A 22,647-nucleotide genomic window follows, 5' to 3' on the forward strand; every position below is an offset into this window, starting at 1 on the left:
GATTTATTTAGAATTCAGAGAACACTTAACCAGCATGGCTACCACAGCATTCTGCAGCGATACACCATCCCATCTGGTTTGCGCTCAGTCCCACTATCATTTGTTTTTCAACAGGACAATGACCCAACACACCTCCAGGCTGTGGAAGTGTGATGGAGACCTCATGGATGGAGGCATCAGACCTGGCCTTCACAATCACCTGACCTCAACCCAATTGAGATGGTTTGGGATGAGTTGGACCACAGAGTGAAGGAAAAGCAGCCAACAAGTGCTCAGTAAATGTGACCTGCTGAGCACTAAGGGCTCCTGAGTGGCGCAGTGGTCTAAGACACTGCATCTCAGTACAAGAGGCGTCACTGCAGTATCTGGTTCAAATCCAGGCTGCATCACATCCGGCCGTAATTGGGAGTCCCATATGGCGGCGCACAATTGGCCCAGTGTCGACCGGGTTTGGCTGTGGTAGGCTGTCATTGTAAATAAGAATTTGTTCTTAACTGACTTGCCTAGTTGAATAAAAAAAATAGGTGGGAACTCATTCAAGACTGTTGGAAAAACATTCCATCAAGGCAAAGGGTGGCTACTTTAAAGGATTTTAAATCTATTTTGATTTGTTTTACACTTTATTTTTGGTTACTACATGATTCCATGTGTGTTATTTAATCGTTTTGATGTCTTCACTATTATTCTACAATGTAGAAAATAGTACAAATAAATAAAAATTCTGGAATGAGTAGGTGTGTTCAAACTTTTGACTGGTACTGTACATTGAATAAACATCTTTCCAATGCGTTGCACATTAGTTTGTTTAGCTCACACACATTTTTAACCGCTTAAGACACAAACACACACACACACCCTCACTTCCTGTATGAAACCACACACTAGAACTGTGAAAAAGGAGAAGAAAGTTGCTGAAATATGACAACCAATTATAGTAGTTTTTGTGAAGGTTTGTTGTTTTTGTTTTTATAGATTGATACTGGGTAGATGTAAACTGAGATGGGGACATGAAGGAGAGGGATACAACTCAGAAAGTGGCGAAGTTGTGTGGTGTGTGGTCTGGGGCCGGCAGCACTACCACTAGACCAGTCCTCGGCACCGATTATATAGTAGCAGTCACTCAGAAGACCAAAGACACCTGGCTTGCCAAGAACACTGACTGTAGTCTACTAGTGTGTGTGTGTACATCTTCACACACACACACACTCAGACTTTCCCACAGAGGTACCAAACCAACACATGCTAAAGAGAAGCACCGTCTTGTAGCGGCTAATGGCTGGTGCCTATTGCCAGACAAAGTGTTAGGAAGTGTCCAAGTTAATTATCCCTCCCCTTCCCAAAATCTTCTCCCCTTCTTCTCTCCTCTCTTCCTGACCAGAGCGCCGCTTATTCCAGAGTCTCTGAGCAGCTAGAAATGGGAAGTGTGGTGCGGCACGGCATCCATTTGCTATGGCAGTAGCCGTTCCATTCACAATCTTCCTTTGTTGTTATCACATTTCTCATTCTTTTTTTCTCTCTTTTATGGTGGTTGTTTTTATTTTGATGGTTTTGATGCTTCTTTGTGTTTCTTGTTTTCCGGGGTCAATTTCAGGCAATTTCAGTTGAGTTATTTCAGTATTCAGGTATTAAGGCAAGATGCTAATGGTCTGAAATATGTCTTCCCCAATACTTCAAGCAGTTGAAATTTCACGGTTTTAATGTGTAACAGATAGTGAGAAGAGGTGAGTTATTAGAGTACACATCCGAAACATCAACTTATACTTTTTCAGTTTGTTTACAATCTGTATTTGAAGGGATACTTCGTGATTTTTGGCAATTAGTCAAATGGAACTTCCCAAGAGTCAGAGGAACTCGTGGATACCATTTTTATGTCTCGGTGTCAAGAATGAAGGAAGTTAGTTTCGTGAGCCAACGCTAACTAGCATTAGCGCAATGACCTCTAAGTCTATGGGTATCTGCTAGCATTGGGAGGGCTAGGGGATTGGAAGGGCAGGGGGATTGGGGGGAATGTATGGGGAGACTCGGATGGATGGATGGAAGCGTGGGAGGGTGACTGATAAGCTTCTTCGGTTGCTGGGTGGGTTGGGGTTATCTTTGTATGCATGTCTTTGATTGTTTTGTACCTGTAAACACCCCCTCTGATAAATGACAAAACTAAATAAAAAGATGGTCACAAAAAATATATTAAAGTACAAACAGCATTTAGTGCTACGTTTTTTAAACGGCACTTGGGTATGTTTATGACCACAAGTCAAGACAGTGGAGCATGCAGGCATAAATAAGAGGCCTCTATAAAATGCTCCTCTCTCTCTCCCTTCTCTCTCTCCCCTCTCGGTTATCTGTCTCTCGGTTCTCTGTCTCTCTCGGCTCTCTACTGCAATCCCTCTCAGCCTTCTCTCCCTACTACATCCACTCTGGACTACAGATTAGTTGTGTTTATCTATGACATGACTGACAAGCAATAAAAAGACAGAGCCCATTTATCTGGGCTCGCTTTGCTGTCCTCCCAAGCCAAACCTATCTGGGCTCGCTTTGCTGTCCTCCCAAGCCAAACCTATCTGGGCTCGCTTTGCTGTCCTCCCAAGCCAAACCTATCTGGGCTCGCTTTGCTGTCCTCCCAAGCCAAACCTATCTGGGCTCGCTTTGCTGTCCTCCCAAGCCAAACCTATCTGGGCTCGCTTTGCTGTCCTCCCAAGCCAAACCTATCTGGGCTCGCTTTGCTGTCCTCCCAAGCCAAACCTATCTGGGCTCGCTTTGCTGTCCTCCCAAGCCAAACCTATCTGGGCTCGCTTTGCTGTCCTCCCAAGCCAAACCTATCTGGGCTCGCTTTGCTGTCCTCCCAAGCCAAACCTATCTGGGCTCGCTTTGCTGTCCTCCCAAGCCAAACCTATCTGGGCTCGCTTTGCTGTCCTCCCAAGCCAAACCTATCTGGGCTCGCTTTGCTGTCCTCCCAAGCCAAACCTATCTGGGCTCGCTTTGCTGTCCTCCCAAGCCAAACCTATCTGGGCTAAATGAGCTCCCTGATCGTTGTGGCAGTTTTATTGATCTTGTCTGACCGTCTTCGACTAGCCTGGTGTTATGACTCTGGCTGCTGGGCGGCGACTGATTTGGTCACATAGGTACTATGAAGCGGAGTGGCGACTCTTCAGTACGAGGTAAATGATTTGGTTAGCCATGACACTTATTTCTTACCCTGTAGGGAGACAGACAGATCAGTAGGCAATTTTATTTTTACAGCCGGGCCAATCCACCCAACAGATATTGGGAGTGAATATTGGAAGTGAACATACTCCTCTGTAAAATAGTCTGTTCCAGCTAGCACATAACGGTCTGAGAACCATATGTTTCTTAGAGCTAGGTTAGAGTGTGGTTGTCCTATGGTTATTTTGCATACAACCTTCCAACAACTTTCTGGGAATGATGTAGGATAGTTGCTTTGAAACATTCTCAGCACATTTAAGGAACTTGACAAAAAAAACATGACTTCATTATTTTAACAGAACGTTTCCTTAAAGTTCAAACATGGTTACATTTAATTAACATTTTGTTCATGTTCTAGGAATGTTCTTCAGCTGCTTCGACATTGGGAATGTTCTCAAATTGTTCAGAGAACGTTAAACAATGTTCTGTGCGAATTTCAGTACATCATCATAACGTTTCCTCATGGTTCTATTTAAAGTCATGGTCTCAAATTGTTTTGTAATGTTCAGAGAACGTTCTGAGGATGTAATTTATAAAAAAAAATAATACATTCCATTCTCAATGTTAAAACATTTCCATTAAAAACCACAAGAATGTAGTAACGGTCAGAGAATGTTATTAAAAATGTATACGTACCGTGTGTTGGCCGCGCCCACTAAACATCTGATCTTAAATGAGTGCTTATCTTCTTTTGAAATGGGGTTTGTTTGCGTAGACTGAAATGAACAGCTTTGTATGAGTTTTTTTTTTAAACGTGGCATGCTAGCTCCATCCTGGAGGCGCAGTGAACTAATTCCATAGATAGAGAACAGAAAATGATAGGTTCGAACCCCACTGACGCCATGACACAATCAAGCAATAAGGCCCCAGGGGGTGTGCTATATGGCCAATGTACCACAGCTAAGAGCTGTTCTTAGGCAAGACGCAACGTGAAGTGCCTTCATACAGCCCTTAACCGTTGTAAATTGGCAATATATCACAAACCCCGAGGTGCCTTATTGCTATTATAAACTGTTTACCAATGTCATTAGAGCAGTAAAAATACATGTTTTGTCATACCCGTTGTATAAGGTCTGATATACCACGGTTGTCAGCCAATCAGCATTTAGAGCTCGAACCACACAGTTTATAATAAAAAACATATGTGTTTGCATGATTAATGCCTAAGCAAATACATTTCCATGTGTTCTATCTGTGCTTGGAATTCAAAACATTTAACCCAAAATAAGCTAGCAGAAAGCTTTCAGGGAATCATAGTAAAACGGTTTTAGAAGCTCCCTGCAACCCAAAAATGTATGTTCCCAGAACAGGTGACATTTTCTCTTCCGTTCTCAGAATGTTTTTTAAAGAAAGTTCAGTTTTGCCGGTCAGGAAATGTATGGTTTCGTTCCCTGAACCAATAGGAAACCAAAATGGACGTTCCCACAGCTTCCAAAGAACCAAATGTGCTAGCTGGGGTGGCTAATGCAATTAAATGTATTTTTTGTAATGTCAGTTGAATCAACAAATCACAGCCCATGTTGATGGGTAGGTACGCTTCCTGTTTTTACTTCCTGCTTTGCTCCTATGGGTACACACGCAATGGCTGCCAGTCCACCCATTATGCCGCCATCGACTTCAATGGGGACGCACGTTCTATTCATTATATTTCTATGGCAGCACATGTAGAGAAAATGTGCATCTAACGGTTATTACTTCCATAGTGGCCTTTGAGTAACAGGAGAGGTGAGAGGGATGGTGGAGAGGTCTCCAGGGGACTCTACAGTGGCAGTGCAGTGGTGGGCTTCTCCTCTCCGCTGATGAAAAGTTGCTTTTTGCAGCAACCTGCTTTCATCTGCATCAGCAGATTACTGACCTTGGGTGTGGTGTGGACACAGACGCACACATGCACACATGCATGCAATGCACACACACCTTTTTTTTCACAAACATTCCGTCTTTCTCCCTCTCTCTCGTCTTCAGTCCATCTCTCACCACCAGCCGACACTTCAGAGTCGACGTTGAACTGTATTTACGACCTCATCTCAACCCATTTCAGCACAGCGGTATTGAGCTGTATTGATCGACAGTCTTGTAAAGACAGGGGGGGTGACTAGGACAGGCAATGGAACATCCGGAACGCTTTGTTATGAAACGTGCACCTTACATCGGATCATCTTGAAACGTTCTCTGTAAAGCTAACTTTCATCAAGGTTTCATATGGTCTGTAATTGGTTTCTCGCCGCTTCATCGTCAGCGTTATGGTATGTGTAACATCCATAACGGATGCATTCATCATATTGTGTGTGCTTGCTTTGAGATGTATTCTTCAGACCTTTACTGGTGCAATTGTTGATATCTGGAAAATGAGGTGCTCTAGCTAAGATTCTCTTGGGAAATATATGCTGAAATGCATTTGTCATATATGGCAGTAGTATACTGAACAAAAAATATATACTGAACAAAAAATATAAACGCAACATGTAAAGTGTTGGTTTCATGAGCTGAAATAAAAAGAGCTGAGACATTGTCAATACACACAAAGAGCATATTTCTCTCATGTTGTGTACAAATTTGTTTACATCCCTGTTCATGAGCATTTATCCTTTGCCAAGATAAGATCCATCCACCTGACAGGTGTGGCATATCAAGAAGCTGATTAAACAGCATGATCATTATATAAGTGCAACTTGTACTGGGCACAATAAAAGGCCACTCTAAAATGTGCAGTTTTGCCACACAACACAATGCCACAGATGTCTCAAGTTGAGGGAGCTTGTGATTGGTATGCTGACTGCAGGAATGTCCACCAGACAGGAATGTCCACCAGTCCACCTGATGCAAGATAATTTAATGTTAATTTCTTTACCATAAGCCGCCTCCAACGTTTTAGAGAATTTGGAAGTACGTCCAACTGGTCTAACAACTGCAGACCACGTGTATGGAGTCGTGTGGGCGAGCGGTTTGCTGATGTCAACGTTGTGAACTGAGTGCCCCATGGTGGCGGTGGGGTTTTATCGATGGCAATTTGAACGCACAGCAATAGCGTGACGAGATCCTGAGGCCCATTGTTGTGCCATTCATCTGCCGCCATCACCTCATGTTTTGAGCATGATACTGCACGGCCTCATGTCGTAATATTAGGAAGGTGCTCCTAATGTTTGGTATACGCAGTGTATATATTAAGATAAAGTATCTATTAGGGTGTGGTGCCCGGCTGTGTATACTATTCAGCCTACCTAATGATTATGCAATCCTAAGGTACTATGCCTTCTGCTGACATTTTAAAGCATTCCAAATGACAACAAATGTGTTATGATAGATTGCCATGAACACATCTTTATGATTTAAATGTTTATTTCAGACTCTGTAGCATCCATAACGGAGGGTTACCTAAGAATGACAAACTCCCAGACTTTTGCTAATACAGCGCCTTGCAAAAGTATTAATTCCCCTTGGTGTTTTTCCTATTTTGTTGCATTACAACCTGTAATTTAAATCGATTTTTATTTCGATTTCATGTAATGGACATACACAAAATAGTCCAAATTGGTGAAGTGAAGGGAAAAAACTTGTTTCAAAAAATGAAAGGTGGTGCCTGCATATGTCTTCACCCACTTTGCTATGAAGGCCCTAAATGAGATCTGGTGCAACCAATTACCTTCAGAAGTCACATAATTAGTTAGATTGAACACAGGTGGACTTTATTTAAGTGTCACATGATCTCAGTGTATATATACACACCTGTTCTGAAAGGGCCCAGAGTCTGCAACACCACTAAGCAAATGGCACCATGAAGACCAAGGAGCTCTCCAAACAGGTCAGGGACAAAGTTGTGGAGAAGTAGAGATCAGGGTTGGGTTATAAAAAAATATCAGAAACTTTGAACATCCCAAGGAACACCCTTAAGTCACTTATTAAAAAATAGAAAGAATATGGCACCACAACAAACCTGACAAGAGAGGGCCGCCCACCAAAAGTCATGGACCAGGCAAGGAGGGCATTAATCAGGCAACAAAGAGACCAAAGATAACCCTGAAGGAGCTGCAAAGCTCCACAGCGGAGATTGGAGTATCTGTCCATAGGACCACTTTAAGCCGTACATTCCACAGAGCTGGGCTTTATGGAAGAGTGGCCAGAAAAAAAGCCTTTTGTTAAAGAATAAAATAAGCGAACACATTTGGTGTTCGCTAAAAGGCACGTGGGAGTCTCCCCAAACATATGGAAGAAGGTACTCTGGTCAGATGAGACTAAAATGTAGCTTTTTGTCCATTAAGGAAAACGCTATGCCTGGCGCAAACCCAACACCTCACATCATCCTGAGCACACCATCCCCACAATGAAGCATGGTGGTGGCAGCATCATGCCATGGGAATGGTTTTTATCAGCAGGGGTGGGATAACTGGTCAGAATTGAAGGAATGATGGATGGCGCTAAACACAGGGAAATTCTTGAGGAAAACCTGTTTCAGTCTTCCAGAGATTTGAGACTGAGTTTCACCTTCCAGCAGGACAATGACCCTAAGCATACTGCTAAACCAACACTCAACTGGTTTATGAGGAAACATTTAAATGTCTTGGAATGGCCTAGTCAAAGCCCAGACCTCAATCCAATTGAGAATCTGTGGTATGACTTAAAGATTGCTGTACACCAGCGGCACCCATCCAATTTGAAGGAGCTGGAGCAGTTTTACCTTGAAGAATGGACAAAAATCCCAGTTGCTAGATGTGCCAAGCTTATAGAGACAAACCCCAAGAGACTTGCAGCTGTAATTGTTGCAAAGGGTGGCTCTACAAAGTATTGACTTTATAGTTAAGTTTTCTGTTTTTTTGTCTTATTCTTTGTTTCACAATAAAAAAAATATTTTGCATCTTCAAAGTGGAAGGCATGTTGTGTAAATCAAATGATACACCCCCCCCAAAAAAATCTATTTTAATTCCAGGTTGTAAGTCAACAAAATAGGAAGAATGCCAAGGGAGGGTGAATACTTTCGCAAGCCACTGTATGTTCAGTCTCCCCAAAAAGCTTGTCCATTTCATGTAACATCATAACGCTTTTCATTTGCCTTATTTCTCCAATATGCCAATATTTAGAAGTCTGCATTTTTGGGTATCCGCTCCCCCCAAGGGGTGCTATAGACACCCGCATCAAAAGTGTTATATCTATTTTGTTTTTCCAGTCTGTGAGACATTAATCAAATCAAATCACATTTATTTATATAGCCCTTCGTACATCAGCTGATATCTCAAAGTGCTGTACAGAAACCCAGCCTAAAACCCCAAACAGCAAGCAATGCAGGTGTAGAATCACATTAAAGTTTGAGTGCAAATGTGATTTTGCTAATGCAACATCCATAACTCTGGAATTGCCCATTTAATAATTATTACAATATTATTCAATTTGGGATACTCAGAATAACATTGCTAGCACATTGTCATAGTGATGTCAGATATACATATCCCCCCCCCCCCAGGTGAGGCAGTCACCTCCCTGGCAATCTATCAGTGGGCTGTGGACAGATCTATTAGTCAGAGAAGCCAGTGATGACATCACTGTTGCCCTTACTATCAGACATTGATCTATTTCCTGCTTTCATTATCGCACCCCACAGGAGAGCGGGATGGATGGAGCGAGAGAGAGAGAGAGAGAGGGAGGCAGAGGGAGGAGGAGGGTCGGGGGGAGAAAGAGATGCTAGGAGATGGAGAATAAAGTCCACCTGTGTGCAATCTAACTAAGCACGGCACCAGGGATCTGTTCGCACATTGTTGGTGGGGAAAGTCCCTACACACACACACACACAAACACACACACACACCGGCTGAAAATAACAATTGCCTCACACCTGGTGGGTGAGAAACCACATGCCCCCCGCCCCCGAAGGGAGAGGTAGATAATAACACACACGCACGTCACACTTATCACTGTCCACATAGACTCAGGGTGTGTCTGAAAGGCTCCCTGTCCCCTATATAGTGCACTAAGGCAGACGAGAGCTCTGTGCCCTGGTCAAAAGTAGTGCACTATATAGGGAATAGGGTACCATTTTGGACGCAGCCTCAAATACATCATTCATGCAGTCTCCCACCTATTACTATTGACTGCAGATCCTTATTGGGATCCTCTAAGGAATTTTAGTAGCCTGCATGTCAATACTCAAGTCTTCTCTGCTTTAGCCCACTCCTGTATTTGCCTGGATTCCAGGACCCAAATTAAGAAAGCTACAGTATTTTCTAGTTAGCAATATGGCTTAAGGGTCTGCTCTTCAACCATGCAACTGTTATCACAGCTAAAGCAGAACCAGTCTTGTACCTTGGGTTAGTTTGAGTGCTGCCTGTCTCTGTGTTGTAGGTCGGGGGTAGTTGTAGCTCTATGTGGGGTAGTTTAGTGCTGTTTGTCTGTGTTGTTGGTCTGGGGTTGTTTTTAGTGCTGTCTGTGTTGTAGGTCGGGGGTAGTTGTAGCTCTATGTGGGGTAGTTTTAGTGCTGTCTGGTGTGAGGTTGTTCTGGTGGGGCTCAGGTTAGCGCGGCCCAGATAAATCCGTGACCCTGTAGATCCTCTTGTGTCGTCACATAATTCACCACAACACCTCTCAGACCTGAGACAGACTTATCAGTGTCGGGGGCCCTCTCTTGCTCTCTCTCTTGCTCTCTCTCTCTCCCTCTCTCTATATATATACTTTCTCTCTCTCACTCTCTTAACCTCATTCCGCTCACTCACTGGAACTCTCTCTCGCCCTCTTTCTTTCCCCCTCTCTCCTGTCTGTCAGTAGAGGCATGTTGTGTGTGATGGATAGAAGTGGAGTGTTTTGCAGAGCCTCATCTAAATTCCCATCGATTAGGAGCCGTAATTAAAGAGTCCCGGCCATGCCTGGCAACTCACTCCATCCATCTGTCTTCTATCTTTCTTTCCACCCACCCTCCCTTTCTCTTTTTTTTCCCTCTCCCTTTTTCTCTCCATCTTTCCATATTTCTCTCTCTTTCTCTTATATATCATTCCCTCTTTTTTTCTCCTTCTCTCACTGACTCTCTCTTTCTCGCGCTCTCACTCTTTTTCTTCATCTCCACCTGTCTAACAATCCCTTTTTTCCGTTCTTCCCTTTCGCACTGACGAACCTCACATCTTTTTGGGGTTGATAGGCCTCATGTAACCTTTCTAACTCTCTCTCCCTCCCTTTCCCTCTCCCCTGCCTCCCCCTTCTTCCTTCTCTCTCACTCTCCCTCCTTTTCTCTGTGTAGGAGCTCTCTGAGGACCCTCACCTGTTTGTGGATGGGATCAGTGCGCACGACCTGCACCAGGGCCAGCTGGGAAACTGCTGGTTTGTGGCAGCGTGCTCCAGCCTGGCCTCCAGAGAGTCCTTGTGGTCTAAAGTAAGTGTGTCTGTGGGTGGGAAGGGTCGTGTGCGCACGTGTGTGACATGTGATCTTAAACAAGAGATGCACACTCTTAACTATAACACACACACACAATACCCATTAGGCCCCATTACCTGGTGGTGAAGGGATAAACAGGGGAAAGCTCCTCTCACCAGAAGCATCATTAGGATAAATCAACACCTATCTCTAATACTCTCAGTAGAGTTGAAGTGCCATGGTCCTTTGTGGCATCCTTCAAGCTTAGAACTCAGTCTGGTGTTTAAGTATCAAAGCAGACTTTTCCGGTCCACCCGGTTGTTTTGAAAGAATGAATGTCTAGCATTCTTTCATGACACCTTCAAGTTACTGGATGTGTGTACCATGTTGTAGGTTTAAAGCCCTATTAGTTCAGGACTGGTATTACTATATGTGTACCATTTTGTAGGTCTAAAGCCCTATTAGTTCAGGACTGGTATTACTATATGTGTACCATGTTGTAGGTCTAAAGCCCTATTAGTTCAGGACTGGTATTACTTTATTTTTTTTATTTTTTTTATTTTTACCTTTATTTAACCAGGCAAGTCAGTTAAGAACAAATTCTTATTTTCAATGACGGCCTAGGAACAGCGGGTTGACTGCCTGTTCAGGGGCAGAACGACAGATTTGTACCTTGTCAGCTCGGGGGTTTGAACTTGCAACCTTCCGGTTACTAGTCCAACGCTCTAACCACTAGGCTACCCTGCCGCCCCAAATATGTGTACCATGTTGTAGGTCTAAAGCCCTATTAGTTCAGGACTGGTATTACTATATGTGTACCATTTTGTAGGTCTAAAGCCCTATTAGTTCAGGACTGGTATTACTATATGTGTACCATGTTGTAGGTCTAAAGCCCTATTAGTTCAGGACTGGTATTACTATATGTGTACCATTTTGTAGGTCTAAAGCCCTATTAGTTCAGGATTGGTATTACTATATGTGTACCATGTTGTAGGTCTAAAGCCCTATTAGTTCAGGACTGGTATTACTATATGTGTACCATGTTGTAGGTCTAAAGCCCTATTAGTTCAGGACTGGTATTACTATATGTGTACCATGTTGTAGGTCTAAAGCCCTATTAGTTCAGGACTGGTATTACTATATGTGTACCATGTTGTAGGTCTAAAGCCCTATTAGTTCAGGACTGGTATTACTATATGTGTACCATGTTGTAGGTTTAAAGCCCTATTAGTTCAGGACTGGTATTACTATATGTGTACCATTTTGTAGGTCTAAAGCCCTATTAGTTCAGGACTGGTATTACTATATGTGTACCATGTTGTAGGTCTAAAGCATGTTGTAGGTCCTATTAGTTCAGGACTGGTATTACTATATGTGTACCATGTTGTATGTGTCTAAACCTTATTAGTTCAGGACTGTAGTACCATGTTGTAGGTATAAAGCCTTATTAGTTCAGGACTGGTATTACTATATGTGTACCATGTTGTAGGTTTAAAGCCCTATTAGTTCAGGACTGGTATTACTATATGTGTACCATGTTGTAGGTCTAAAGCCCTATTAGTTCAGGACTGGTATTACTATATGTGTACCATGTTGTAGGTCTAAAGCCCTATTAGTTCAGGACTGGTATTACTATATGTGTACCATGTTGTAGGTCTAAAGCAATATTAGTTCAGGACTGGTATTACTATATGTGTACCATGTTGTAGGTCTAAAGCCTTATTAGTTCAGGACTGGTATTACTATATGTGTACCATGTTGTAGGTCTAAAGCCCTATTAGTTCAGGACTGGTATTACTATATGTCGGTTATGAAATTATTATCCCAGCATGTCCGTTTTTTCCAGTGGACCATTCGGATGGGATTAGTTTTACCGAACGAAGAAAATGATTATATTTCAAAATGTCATGTTCTTAGTGTAAAGATGTTTCAGCTTGTCTAGGGAAAGCCTAATATTGGCTTAATGGCCTACAGTTCTGAGAAAGCCAGAATAATCATGCGTATCAATAAGAACCATGAATTGTAGTCTATGCAGATATTTAATGAACTCACGTATTTGGCATTTTATGAATTAATTGGCACAATATCGCCCTCCTATTCTTTTGAAAGAGAATTAGGCACGGGAAAAGTTGATATGTGACAAAACAGTCAATTGATTTGTAGGCTACTTGAGTTAGACACAACTTGACGGTGGACGTAGACGGGGGTCATGACCCCCAATAATATACCATGATGAGTTTGATTGATTTGAAAAACATTCTGCACTGTAAAGCTCCAGGCAGCTACTGGATTTATGTGGCTTTGCACCACAGTACTCCTAATTTTATGATTGGATCCCCCTGCTGCCAAATGCGCCCGATCCCAAGAGGCAGCCGGCCCGTTGGTGTTAAATGGGAAAAGAGTTGAGAACGGCTTGTAAGGAGATTAGAGAAACACACAATTTCTCCTCTTAACCTTTTCATTGGTCTGCGATGCATTGGTTTGGCCTGCAGTAACAGTTCAGCAGCACGCACAACCCACTCTCTCTCTTTCTCTTTGTGGTGTTTGCTGAGGACAGGTATTCACAAGCACTACAATGTAAACATTTTTTGAAAGTTTAAAACTAGGAAAAGTTCATGAACATTTCATAAATGTATTCCTGTTGTTGTGTAACTAGCGACCCATTGGTGAAGATATAATATTGTGTAAAAATAGTTTTAAACAGAGTAAAACCGTATAACGTTAGCTATCTAGCTAGCTAAACCAGCACCAAAGCTAACTATCTGGATCTTTTCCTTTTATTTTTTGTTTAAATTTATTTTGTACTTTTACCCCTTTTTCTCCCCAATTTCGTGGTTTCCAATTGGTAGTTACAGTCTTGTCTCATCGCTGCAACTCCTGTACGGACTCGGGAGAGGCGAAGGTCGAGAGCCATGTGTCATCCGAAACACGACGCAACCAAGCCGCTCTGCTTCTTGACACAATGCCCACTTAACCCAGAAAACAGCCACACCAATGTGTCGGAGGAAACACCGTACAGCTGGCGACCGTGTCAGCGTGCATGCGCCCAGCCCGCCACAGGAGTCGCTAGAGCTGGATGGGACAAGGATCTCTAGTGACACAGCTAGCAATTGCGATGCAGTGCCTTAGACCACTGCGCCACTCGGGAGGCCAATCCTTTTCCTTTTCAACAGCATTTTCAGATAAGCAGCACGCAGTGAGTTAGTGTTCACCCTGGTGTAAAAGTAGCTAGTGCCCTTAATGGAGGTGCCAACCCCAAAGAGGAGAAAAGTGCAGGAAATAAGATTATTTTGGGGAGTGGAGAGGACTGTAAGTAAATGAATGAATGTTTACATAGCTAGCTAGCTAAGCACACTGTACAATTCATAATAGATTGGTAGCTATAAATAATTTAGGTAATAAAAGCAGTCTAATTCGTGTTAATAAGCTAACCCCATCATTGCTAAGGCCAGTCATTTTTGTCATATGATAATGGTATTTGGTCATATGATTATGACAGGGGTCAACGACAGGCAGTAGAGAGCGTGAGAAAGAGAGCACCGCTGATGTTGAGGCAGGGAGATAACGAACAGGTAATCAGGTGAGAATTCAAGTTATAAGGAACTATCAGTTCAACTCCTCTTCTTTGCTGACTTGAAGCCCAAGTGCAACAAAACAGTTGATGACTGCATTCTGAGTTGATTTGTTTGTCATGGCAAGGGTCAGAGACAGGCAGTAGAGAGAGTGTGTGAGAGAGCACCGCCCATGTTGAGGCAGGGAGAGGACGAACAGGTCATTAGGTGAGAATTTATTTATTTAAAAATATTTTTTTAACTAGGCAAGTCAGTTAAGATCAAATTCTTATTTTCAATGACGGTCTAGGAACAGTGGGTTAACTGCCTTGTTCAGGGGCAGAATGACAGATTTTGACCTTGTCAGCTTTGGGATTCGATCTTGCAACCTTTCGGTTACTGGCCCAGCTCTCTAACCACTAAGCTACCTGCCGCCCCACGGTGGTTATAAGGCCATTTAAGTTATAAGGCACTATCAGTTCAACTCATAATCTTTTCTGACCACATGCTATAACAAATGTTTTTGCCTGTACTCTGATTATATGCCCTCGGACCCCCCGAGAGTGAACCCATTGACCCCCACCCCCCATATGCAACATAAAATGACGCTCTTGCCTGCATAACACAGTTGCTTTTAAACATACATTTGCTGTCATGTTCTTAGCCTGTTAAACCCTGCAAACCCTCAAAACACAGTTGCTTTGAAACATACATTTGCTGTCATGTCCTTAGCCTGTTAAACCCTGCAAACCCTCAAAACACAGTTGCTTTTAAACATACATTTGCTGTCATGTCCTTAGCCTGTTAAACCCTGCAATATCCCTCAAAACACAGTGATGACGATTTGCACGAGATAAGTATTATTAGAGGAGCTGGGAGTTTGCCAAAAACATTAGGTTTTTAGGGCTGGGATAATATGAGAAAAAATAAGAAACGTGCACACTGCTCTTGCAAGTATCACTGCTCTTCATTAAGCTTTACGTATCGGCCTCGAGGCTAATAACCTTCCTGCCAATTAAAAATGACTGACATAGCAGATTCGGACGGGACTAAAATGACAGATGTGGTCATTTGTGCTCGTGCACATAATTACATTACCTGAGCTCTCCCAGTAAAACTAATCCCGTCCAAATAGGACTTAAGCTTTGTTATAAGACATTATAAAGGCTTATAACAATTTAGAAAGCATTATACCTGCATGCTTTAAGTAAAGTGTTACAACTCAGTAATTAGCTTTTTGTTTTTTTATTTAAAATGTACTCTACATAAAGATGTGTTAACATATTTGGAAGCTTGCGCTATTTCAGCTATTTTGTTTTCAGGACCACAACTACTTCTATCACCAGAATGAGGATGAGGAATTAATGATTTACATAGAGATACAACCCAATCAACTTTGACCTATTGAAGATAAAGGCATGTTGTCCAACAGTACAACAAGATGAACTTAATGCGTGTGTGACCATGCATTTCCGTGATGGAAGCAGTGCAGTGATGGTTTAGTTACACTAGGCACGGGGCAGCGGTACATACAACAACCAAGAGGTAGATCCCCCAGGAAGCTGGTATGTGCAAAGGACTAATTAGCATTGGTGCGGTGTGTGTATGTATAGTGTCTGTCGTGTGTGTGTGTGTGTGTGTGTGTGTGTGTGTGTGTGTGTGTGTGTGTGTGACCGGCAACTGTAAGTATGAGAGAGAAGAAGTGTGATTGTGAGCTGATGTTATTGAATAAGGAAGAAAAGGACAATGGAGACGACGTCAGATTAATAATTACACTCTTAGACTGCAGGCCATTCTCTTAATTGAGACTCAGGGGACTGTCAGTGTACTCTGCTGCTATTGCTTTTCCATTACTGACAAAAGGAATGGCGTTTGAGAATAATTTGGGAGAAAAGTGGTCAACCGCAAAGAGAGAGAGTCAATCTAGTTCTAAATATGTTTATGTGACCAATACAATGTGATTTGAGTTGAGAGACAGTCAATCTAACAGGTGGCTGTTTGTGATTTCAGGCGTTGATTTATGCCTCTGTGGTGAATGAGTGGGTGACTCGGTGTATGTGGGAGGGGGGTGTGTGCACAAGCTTGTGGTGCCCATCTCTCCTTCTGTTTTCTTTTTTTCTTTCTGTCTCTCCTACACACCAACATATTCTCTCTTTCCTTTCCCCTCCATCTCTCCCTCTCCACTCCTCAGCTCTGTCTTTGTGGTGGCCTCGGTCCATATTCATAAATCCTTTCAGAGCTTTGATCTAGGATCAGGTCCCCCCCTCGTCCATGTATCTTATTCATAATGATCTAAAAAGCTGAACTGATTGTAGATCAGCACTTCTGTTCTGACATGTTTATGAATACGGGGTGACCTTTGGGAGGGAGGGAGTTTAAGTGCCGGTTGCTGTGGAGATATAATCCCCCTCTCTGACGTTTGTCATTCGGGCCGGGGCCAGACGGAGATGGATGAGGTAATAGGAAGCCAGTCTGTGTCGTGTTCATTAGGGCACACCATAGCAAAAAACCATCACAGGAAAATTTTTAGCGAGTGTTTCTTCTTGGACGAGTCCAGGCTGTTTTTGTCAGACGCCAGTAGAAAAAATTAGATCCGTAAGTACACACACACGCAGACACAGGCAGGCAGACACCCAACACATAAACATGTGCATCCGTGCGTACACACACACATTGAAATTGAAAAACATCAGAGCTGACGTTGTGTAGCTAGTCTGTTAGAAATGCCACAGAGAACCGTTTTGTCTTTTTGTTACGATTTATTCAAATGCACATCAATTACACACAAGTAGTCATTCTCTAATTAGTCACGTTATGGTATCAAACAAACCTTACAAGTAATGAATAATCACATATCTAGACTCGACTGACTGTAGCTACAGTACGGCTCTGAATGCTCTACAAAGATTTGAAGGAAACATGATTGAAGATTAAAAGTCCACTCACAGGTGAAGCACTTACTGCATCTTTAATAGTCATTTCAACATCAGAAATGCTCCAGTCGTTTGATACACTAGACTAGTATTACCTGAATCCCTACAGAAAGTCTACCTACAGTAGAAAGGGCATATTGCAATCCATAAAGGTTTTGTGTTTTGTTTCAGACAGGAAGATGAAGAGATGGAAGAGAGTGTTAAAAAGGAAGTGATTGAGTCAAGGGAGTGGAGGGTGTTGAGGTGTTATCCTTCCTCTACCCCAGAGGACGTGAGTAGTTGTGGTCTCTCCGGTCGGTCGATTTGTCTGTCCTGTCCCCTGTGGTACAGCATTCTAACAACTACTGCAGGCCACATTAAATCGCCCAGATTTGGATCGCAGGTCGTCATTTTGAGACCCGTGCTCTAACCCTAACGTCTTTACCTCTAACTCTAAGAAGAAGTATCATATGTAGAAAATTACTGAAATTCTAAACGAAAAACAAAGTTGTTCTCCGACGAGGACTGGTTGAGGTGGAAAAACATGAAGAAAGGCAACAAAAAGAGAAATGGCAAACGTACTTGCTCATAAGGCCAGAGGATAGTCAAATTAAATAAAACATAACCAAAATGTCTGCCTTGTACCTTGCCCTCCGTCTGCCATTTCCTCCTACAGTCTTCACTTCTGGTCCACCTGGAAGCTGATGGAGCATTCAACAGCGTCCGGACCAACACCCTCCTCAAATGCCAGCAGGAAGTACATTGTCTTCCGCACCTTCGCCATCTCGGCGATCCGCTCACCAAACTCCTGGGCGTCTGCCTCATACTGGTGCACGGGTGTGTCATCGCCGTCGCTCTCAGCTCGCCAAAACACCCCCGCCGGCTCCAGCAGTTGGCGGTTCATCAGGTGGGTGAGGTCGGGCGTCCAGAGCTGTGAGGTGGCAGTCACGGTGAGGCGGCCTGAGCGTACCAGCCTCACTCCCCAGTGGGCAAAACGCAATGCCTGCTGGGAGAAGTCCAGGCGGTAGATAGCCTCGTGTGGTCGGAGGAGGCGCTCGCCGTCCTGCCTCTTCCCGCCACGCTGCTGCAGCGACTGGGCCCGCTGACGCATCACCTCGGTCAGATGGGCGTCGGGCCTGAAAGGCAGCTCCAGAGTGACTTGGGAGGCCATGTTGGTTTAGGTTCAAGAGTGTGATGGGTCGATAGGGGGAAACGGGAAACACTTTGCCTGGACTGAGTCCTCAGGAATCCTCACTCTCTCTTGGTCACGTTCTCTCTCTCTCTTTTCTTTCTCTGTCACCGGATCAGGTAGGCACACGCATGCAGCTCTTCTTTGGACTCTGGCCTCTTCCTCCTATCTCTTTCTACCTCTTTCTTTATTGAGTGCAGTATGTGTGAGTGGAAGACACTTGTGCACACCCACAGCACCCTGAGATGAGGGGCGGGCCTTGCCGTCTTGTCGTTCTTGGTTGGCAAGATGAGCTCTAGGCAACCTGAGCTAATGACATCTGCAGTAGCGACGCGGGGATTGCCCTTGGAGGAACAGGGGACAGCTGTGTGTTTGTCACATATTTGTTTTGTCTCACATTTGTACCGTCGTTGTGCTCGGCTAGCGTAGGCTTGCCTCTCTCGCATACTTTACTTAACTAAGTGTGACCGAAATCGGAGATTTTCTTTGTCAGTCTGCCAAGTAACCAGTGCAGGCTGGTGTCACTGGAAAGGAACAGTATCAAACACATGGAATGTGTTTAATGTGTTTGATACCTGTTCCGTTAATTCCATTACAGCCATTACAATAACCCCGACTTCTGACTTCTCCCACCACCAGCTTGCTCAACTTTAACTTCAGATAGAAATAGAAAGAATAGGAAATCGTGTCAGCTTTATTCAATCTGAAGGAAAAACATATACAGTCGTATGAAAAGGTTTGGGCACCCCTGACAATTTCCATGATTTCAACTTTACATAGTTGAATGTGCTGACAACAAAATCACACGCAAAAATTATCAATGGAAATCAAATGTATCAACCCATGGAGGTCTGGATTTGGAGTCACACTCAAAATGAAAGTGGAAAACCACACTACAGGCTGATCCAACTTTGATGTAATGTCCTTAAAACAAGTCAAAATGAGGCTCAGTGGTGTGTGTGGCCTCCACGTGCCTGTATGACCTCCCTACAACGCTTGGGCATGCTCCTGATGAGGTGGCGGATGGTCTCCTGAGGGATCTCCTCCCTGACCTGGACTAAAGCATCCTGGACAGTCTGTGGTGGATGGAGCGAGACATGATGTCCCAGATGTGCTCAATTGGATTCAGGTCTGGGGAACGGGCAGGCCAGTCCATAGCATCAATGCCTTCCTCTTGCAGGAACTGCTGACACACTCCAGCCACATGAGGTCTAGCATTGTCTTGCATTAGGAGGAACCCAGGGCCAACCGCACCAGCATATGGTCTCAAAAGGGGTCTGAGGATCTCATCTCGGTACCTAACGGCAGTCAGGCTACCTCTGGCGAGCACATGGAGGGCTGTGCGGCCCCCCAAAGAAATGCCACCCCACACCATGACTGACCCACCGCCAAACCGGTCATGCTGGAGGATGTTGCAGGCAGCAGAACGTTCTCCACGGCGTCTCCAGACTCTGTCACGTCTGTCACGTGCTCAGTGTGAACCTGCTTTCATCTGTGAAGAGCACAGGGCGCCAGTGGCGAATTTGCTAATCTTGGTGTTCTCTGGCAAATGCCAAACGTCCTGCACGGTGTTGGGCTGTAAGCACAACCCCCACCTGTGGATGTCGGGCCCTCATACCACCCTCATGGAGTCTGTTTCTGACCGTTTGAGCAGACACATGCACATTTGTGGCCTGCTGGAGGTCATTTTGCAGGGCTCTGGCAGTGCTCCTCCTTGCACGGCGGAGGTAGCGGTCCTGCTGCTGGGTTGTTGCCCTCCTACGGCCTCCTCCACGTCTCCTGATGTACTGGCCGCCATGCTCTGGACACTACGCTGACCGACACAGCAAACCTTCCTGCCACAGCTCGCATTGATATATCATCCTGGATGAGCTGCACTACCTGAGCCACTAGAGGGAAAGCACCGCCAGCATTCAAAAGTGACCAAAACATCAGCCAGGAAGCATAGGAACTGAGAAGAGGTCTGTGGTCACCACCTGCAGAACCACTCCTTTATTGGGGGTGTCTTGCTAATTGCCTATAATTTCCACCTGTTGTCTATTCCATTTGCACAACAGCATGTGAAATTTATTGTCAATCAGTGTTGCTTCCTAAGTGGACAGTTTGATTTCACAGAAGTGTGATTGACTTGGAGTTACATTGTGTTGTTTAAGTGTTCCCTTTATTTTTTTGAGCATTTTATTTCAGTAGTGAAATTAGGTTTATTGGATTAACAGAAAATGTGCAATATGCATCAAAACAAAATTAGACAGGTGCATAAATTTGGGCACCCCAATAGAAAAATCACATCAATATTTAGTAGAGCCTCTTTTTGCTAAAATAACAGCCTCTAGCTGCTTCCCATAGCCTCTAATGAGTGCCTGGATTCTGGTTGAAGGTATTTTGGACCATTCCAGTTCAGTTAGGTTTGATGGTTGCCGAGCATGGACAGCCCGCTTCAAATCATCCCACAGATTCTCAATGATATTCAGGTCTGGGGACTGAGATGGCCATTCCAGACCATTGTACTTGTTCCTCTGCATAAATGCCCGGGTAGATTTTGAGCAGTGTTTTGGGTCGTTGTCTTGTTGAAATATCCAGCCCCGGCGTAACTTGTACTTTGTGACTGATTCTTCAACATTATTCCCAAGAATCTGCTGATATTGAGTGGAATCCATGCGACCCTCAAGTTGAACAAGATTCCCAGTACCGGCACCGACCACACAGCCCCACAGCATGATGGAACCCCCACCAAGTGTTTTCTTAGAACGCTGTGTTCTTTTGCCGCCATGCATAACGTCGTGTTATGACCAAATAACTCACTCTTTGTTTCATCAGTCCACAGCACCTTATTCCAAAATGAAGCTGGCTTGTCCAAATGTGCGTTTGCACACCTCAAGCGACTCTGTTTGTGGCGTGTGTGCAGAAAAGGATTCTTCCGGATCGCTCTCCCATACAGCTTCTCCTTGTGCAAAGTGCGCTGAATTGTTGAACGATGCACAGTGACACCATCTGCAGCAAGATGATGTTGAAGGTCTTTGGAGGTGGTCTGTGGGCTGTTTTTAACCGTTCTCACCATCCTTTGCCTCTCCAAAATTTTACTTGGCCTGCCACTTCTGGCCTTAACAAGAACTGTGCCTGTGGTCTTCCATTTCCTCACTATGTTCCTCACAGTGGACACTGACAGCTTAAATCTCTGCGATAGCTTTTTGTAGCCTTCCTCTAAACCATAATGTTGAACAATCCTTGTTTTCAGGTCATTTGAGAGTTGTTTTGAGGCCCCCATGTTGCCACTCTTCAGAGGAGAGTCAAAGAGAATAACAACTTGCAATTAGCCTTAAATACTGTTTCTCATGATTGGATGCACTTGTCTATGAAGTTCAAGGCTTAATGAGCTCACCAAACCAATTGTATGTTCCAATTAATCAGTGCTAAGTAGTTACAGGTATTCAAATCAACAGAATGACAAGGGTGCCCACATTTTTGCATAGCCTATTTTTCACATCTCATTTAATTTCATACAACTAAATATTGCTACACTAAAAATCTTTGTCTTGACAATTCCCCAGTACTCAGCTTTTATTAGAAAATGAATGGCCTGCCACTGTGATCATTTTCTGTGACGACAGAGTCAATTATTATGCAGCCTCAGAGGGGTGCCCAAACTTTTTCATACGACTATGTTCTACCTGATATATTTCTATCTGCAATGTTCAGAACATTAGGCAGAGGGAGGATGGGGTTTCTGCTGTTTCTGGCCAGAGTCCAGTCCATCCTTTGCAGAGAGAGTAAAGTTATTATAGAGCTATATTATGTTCTGGATGAAACCCTAGATTGATGCCCCCCCTCCCTCGTTCTCACTCTCTCTCTTTCCTTCACCCCCTCTCTTTCTCTCTGTGTCACTGGCTTCCTAAGGGCTCTCACGTGACTTGGGGTTTCTATGGTGCAGTATTGTTTTTTTTATCCTCTCCTCTTAAAGGAGCTGCTACACACACACAGAACAGCCCCTTGATCTGCAGAACAAAGGTCACATCAGAACCACCCTGCCAGAACTGACCCACCGACCAGGGCTCTTAGTCCACCACTCCCCAGCATGTATCTCCAAGGGCAGTGGAGGAACAGTGGTTCATTTCCATCAAGTTTAGCCCTCTGCACTCCGCAGTACATCTTCATTATGTGGCGTCTCATTACTACACTTCCTGTTTAGCCCTGATGGCTGATGGGTATTTCGGGTGTGTGGGCGAGGGGGCTAAGTGCGGTCTTGTTTGCCCCCCAGCCAGCCCATCGCAGTCCGAGGGGGAGCCCCCGGGAAGGGGATGACTGGCTGGTACTTCATTGCAGCTCTAATCATTCCCGTCCCTCTGTCCTGTTCCATGTATTCTTCCTCCTCTGGATGTATACTTGCCAGAGCCCAGGTGATACACTACATTTATTCCCTTAATCCTCCGGAACGCAGCGGGCTAGTCGGGGGTGACATGTTGGAGACAA

General features: G+C 44.1%; 2 protein-coding genes across 2 annotated transcripts in view; one reads left to right on the forward strand and one right to left on the reverse strand.

Moving 5' to 3' along the window:
- LOC115105341 (calpain-5-like) overlaps positions 1 to 22,647 on the forward strand; it is a 40,306-nt gene that overhangs the window by 1,249 nt on the left and 16,410 nt on the right. The window contains 1 exon segment of the mRNA XM_029627274.2: positions 10,415 to 10,546. Within this exon segment, the coding sequence (XP_029483134.2) occupies positions 10,415 to 10,546 (132 nt within the window).
- LOC115105342 (olfactory marker protein-like) lies at positions 16,819 to 18,381 on the reverse strand. The gene has a single exon (XM_029627275.2). It carries the CDS (start codon positions 18,160 to 18,162, stop codon positions 17,671 to 17,673), a length of 492 nt encoding a protein of 163 aa, XP_029483135.1. The 5' UTR covers positions 18,163 to 18,381; the 3' UTR covers positions 16,819 to 17,670.

Source organism: Oncorhynchus nerka, linkage group LG22 (genome assembly GCF_034236695.1).
Source record: "Oncorhynchus nerka isolate Pitt River linkage group LG22, Oner_Uvic_2.0, whole genome shotgun sequence".
Taxonomy (NCBI): Eukaryota; Metazoa; Chordata; class Actinopteri; order Salmoniformes; family Salmonidae; genus Oncorhynchus; species Oncorhynchus nerka.

What these genes read in the sequence shown, in the direction of transcription:
- LOC115105342 (XM_029627275.2), bottom strand. Translation starts at nt 18,162, where the DNA reads ATGGCCTCCCAAGTCACTCTGGAGCTGCCTTTCAGGCCCGACGCCCAT.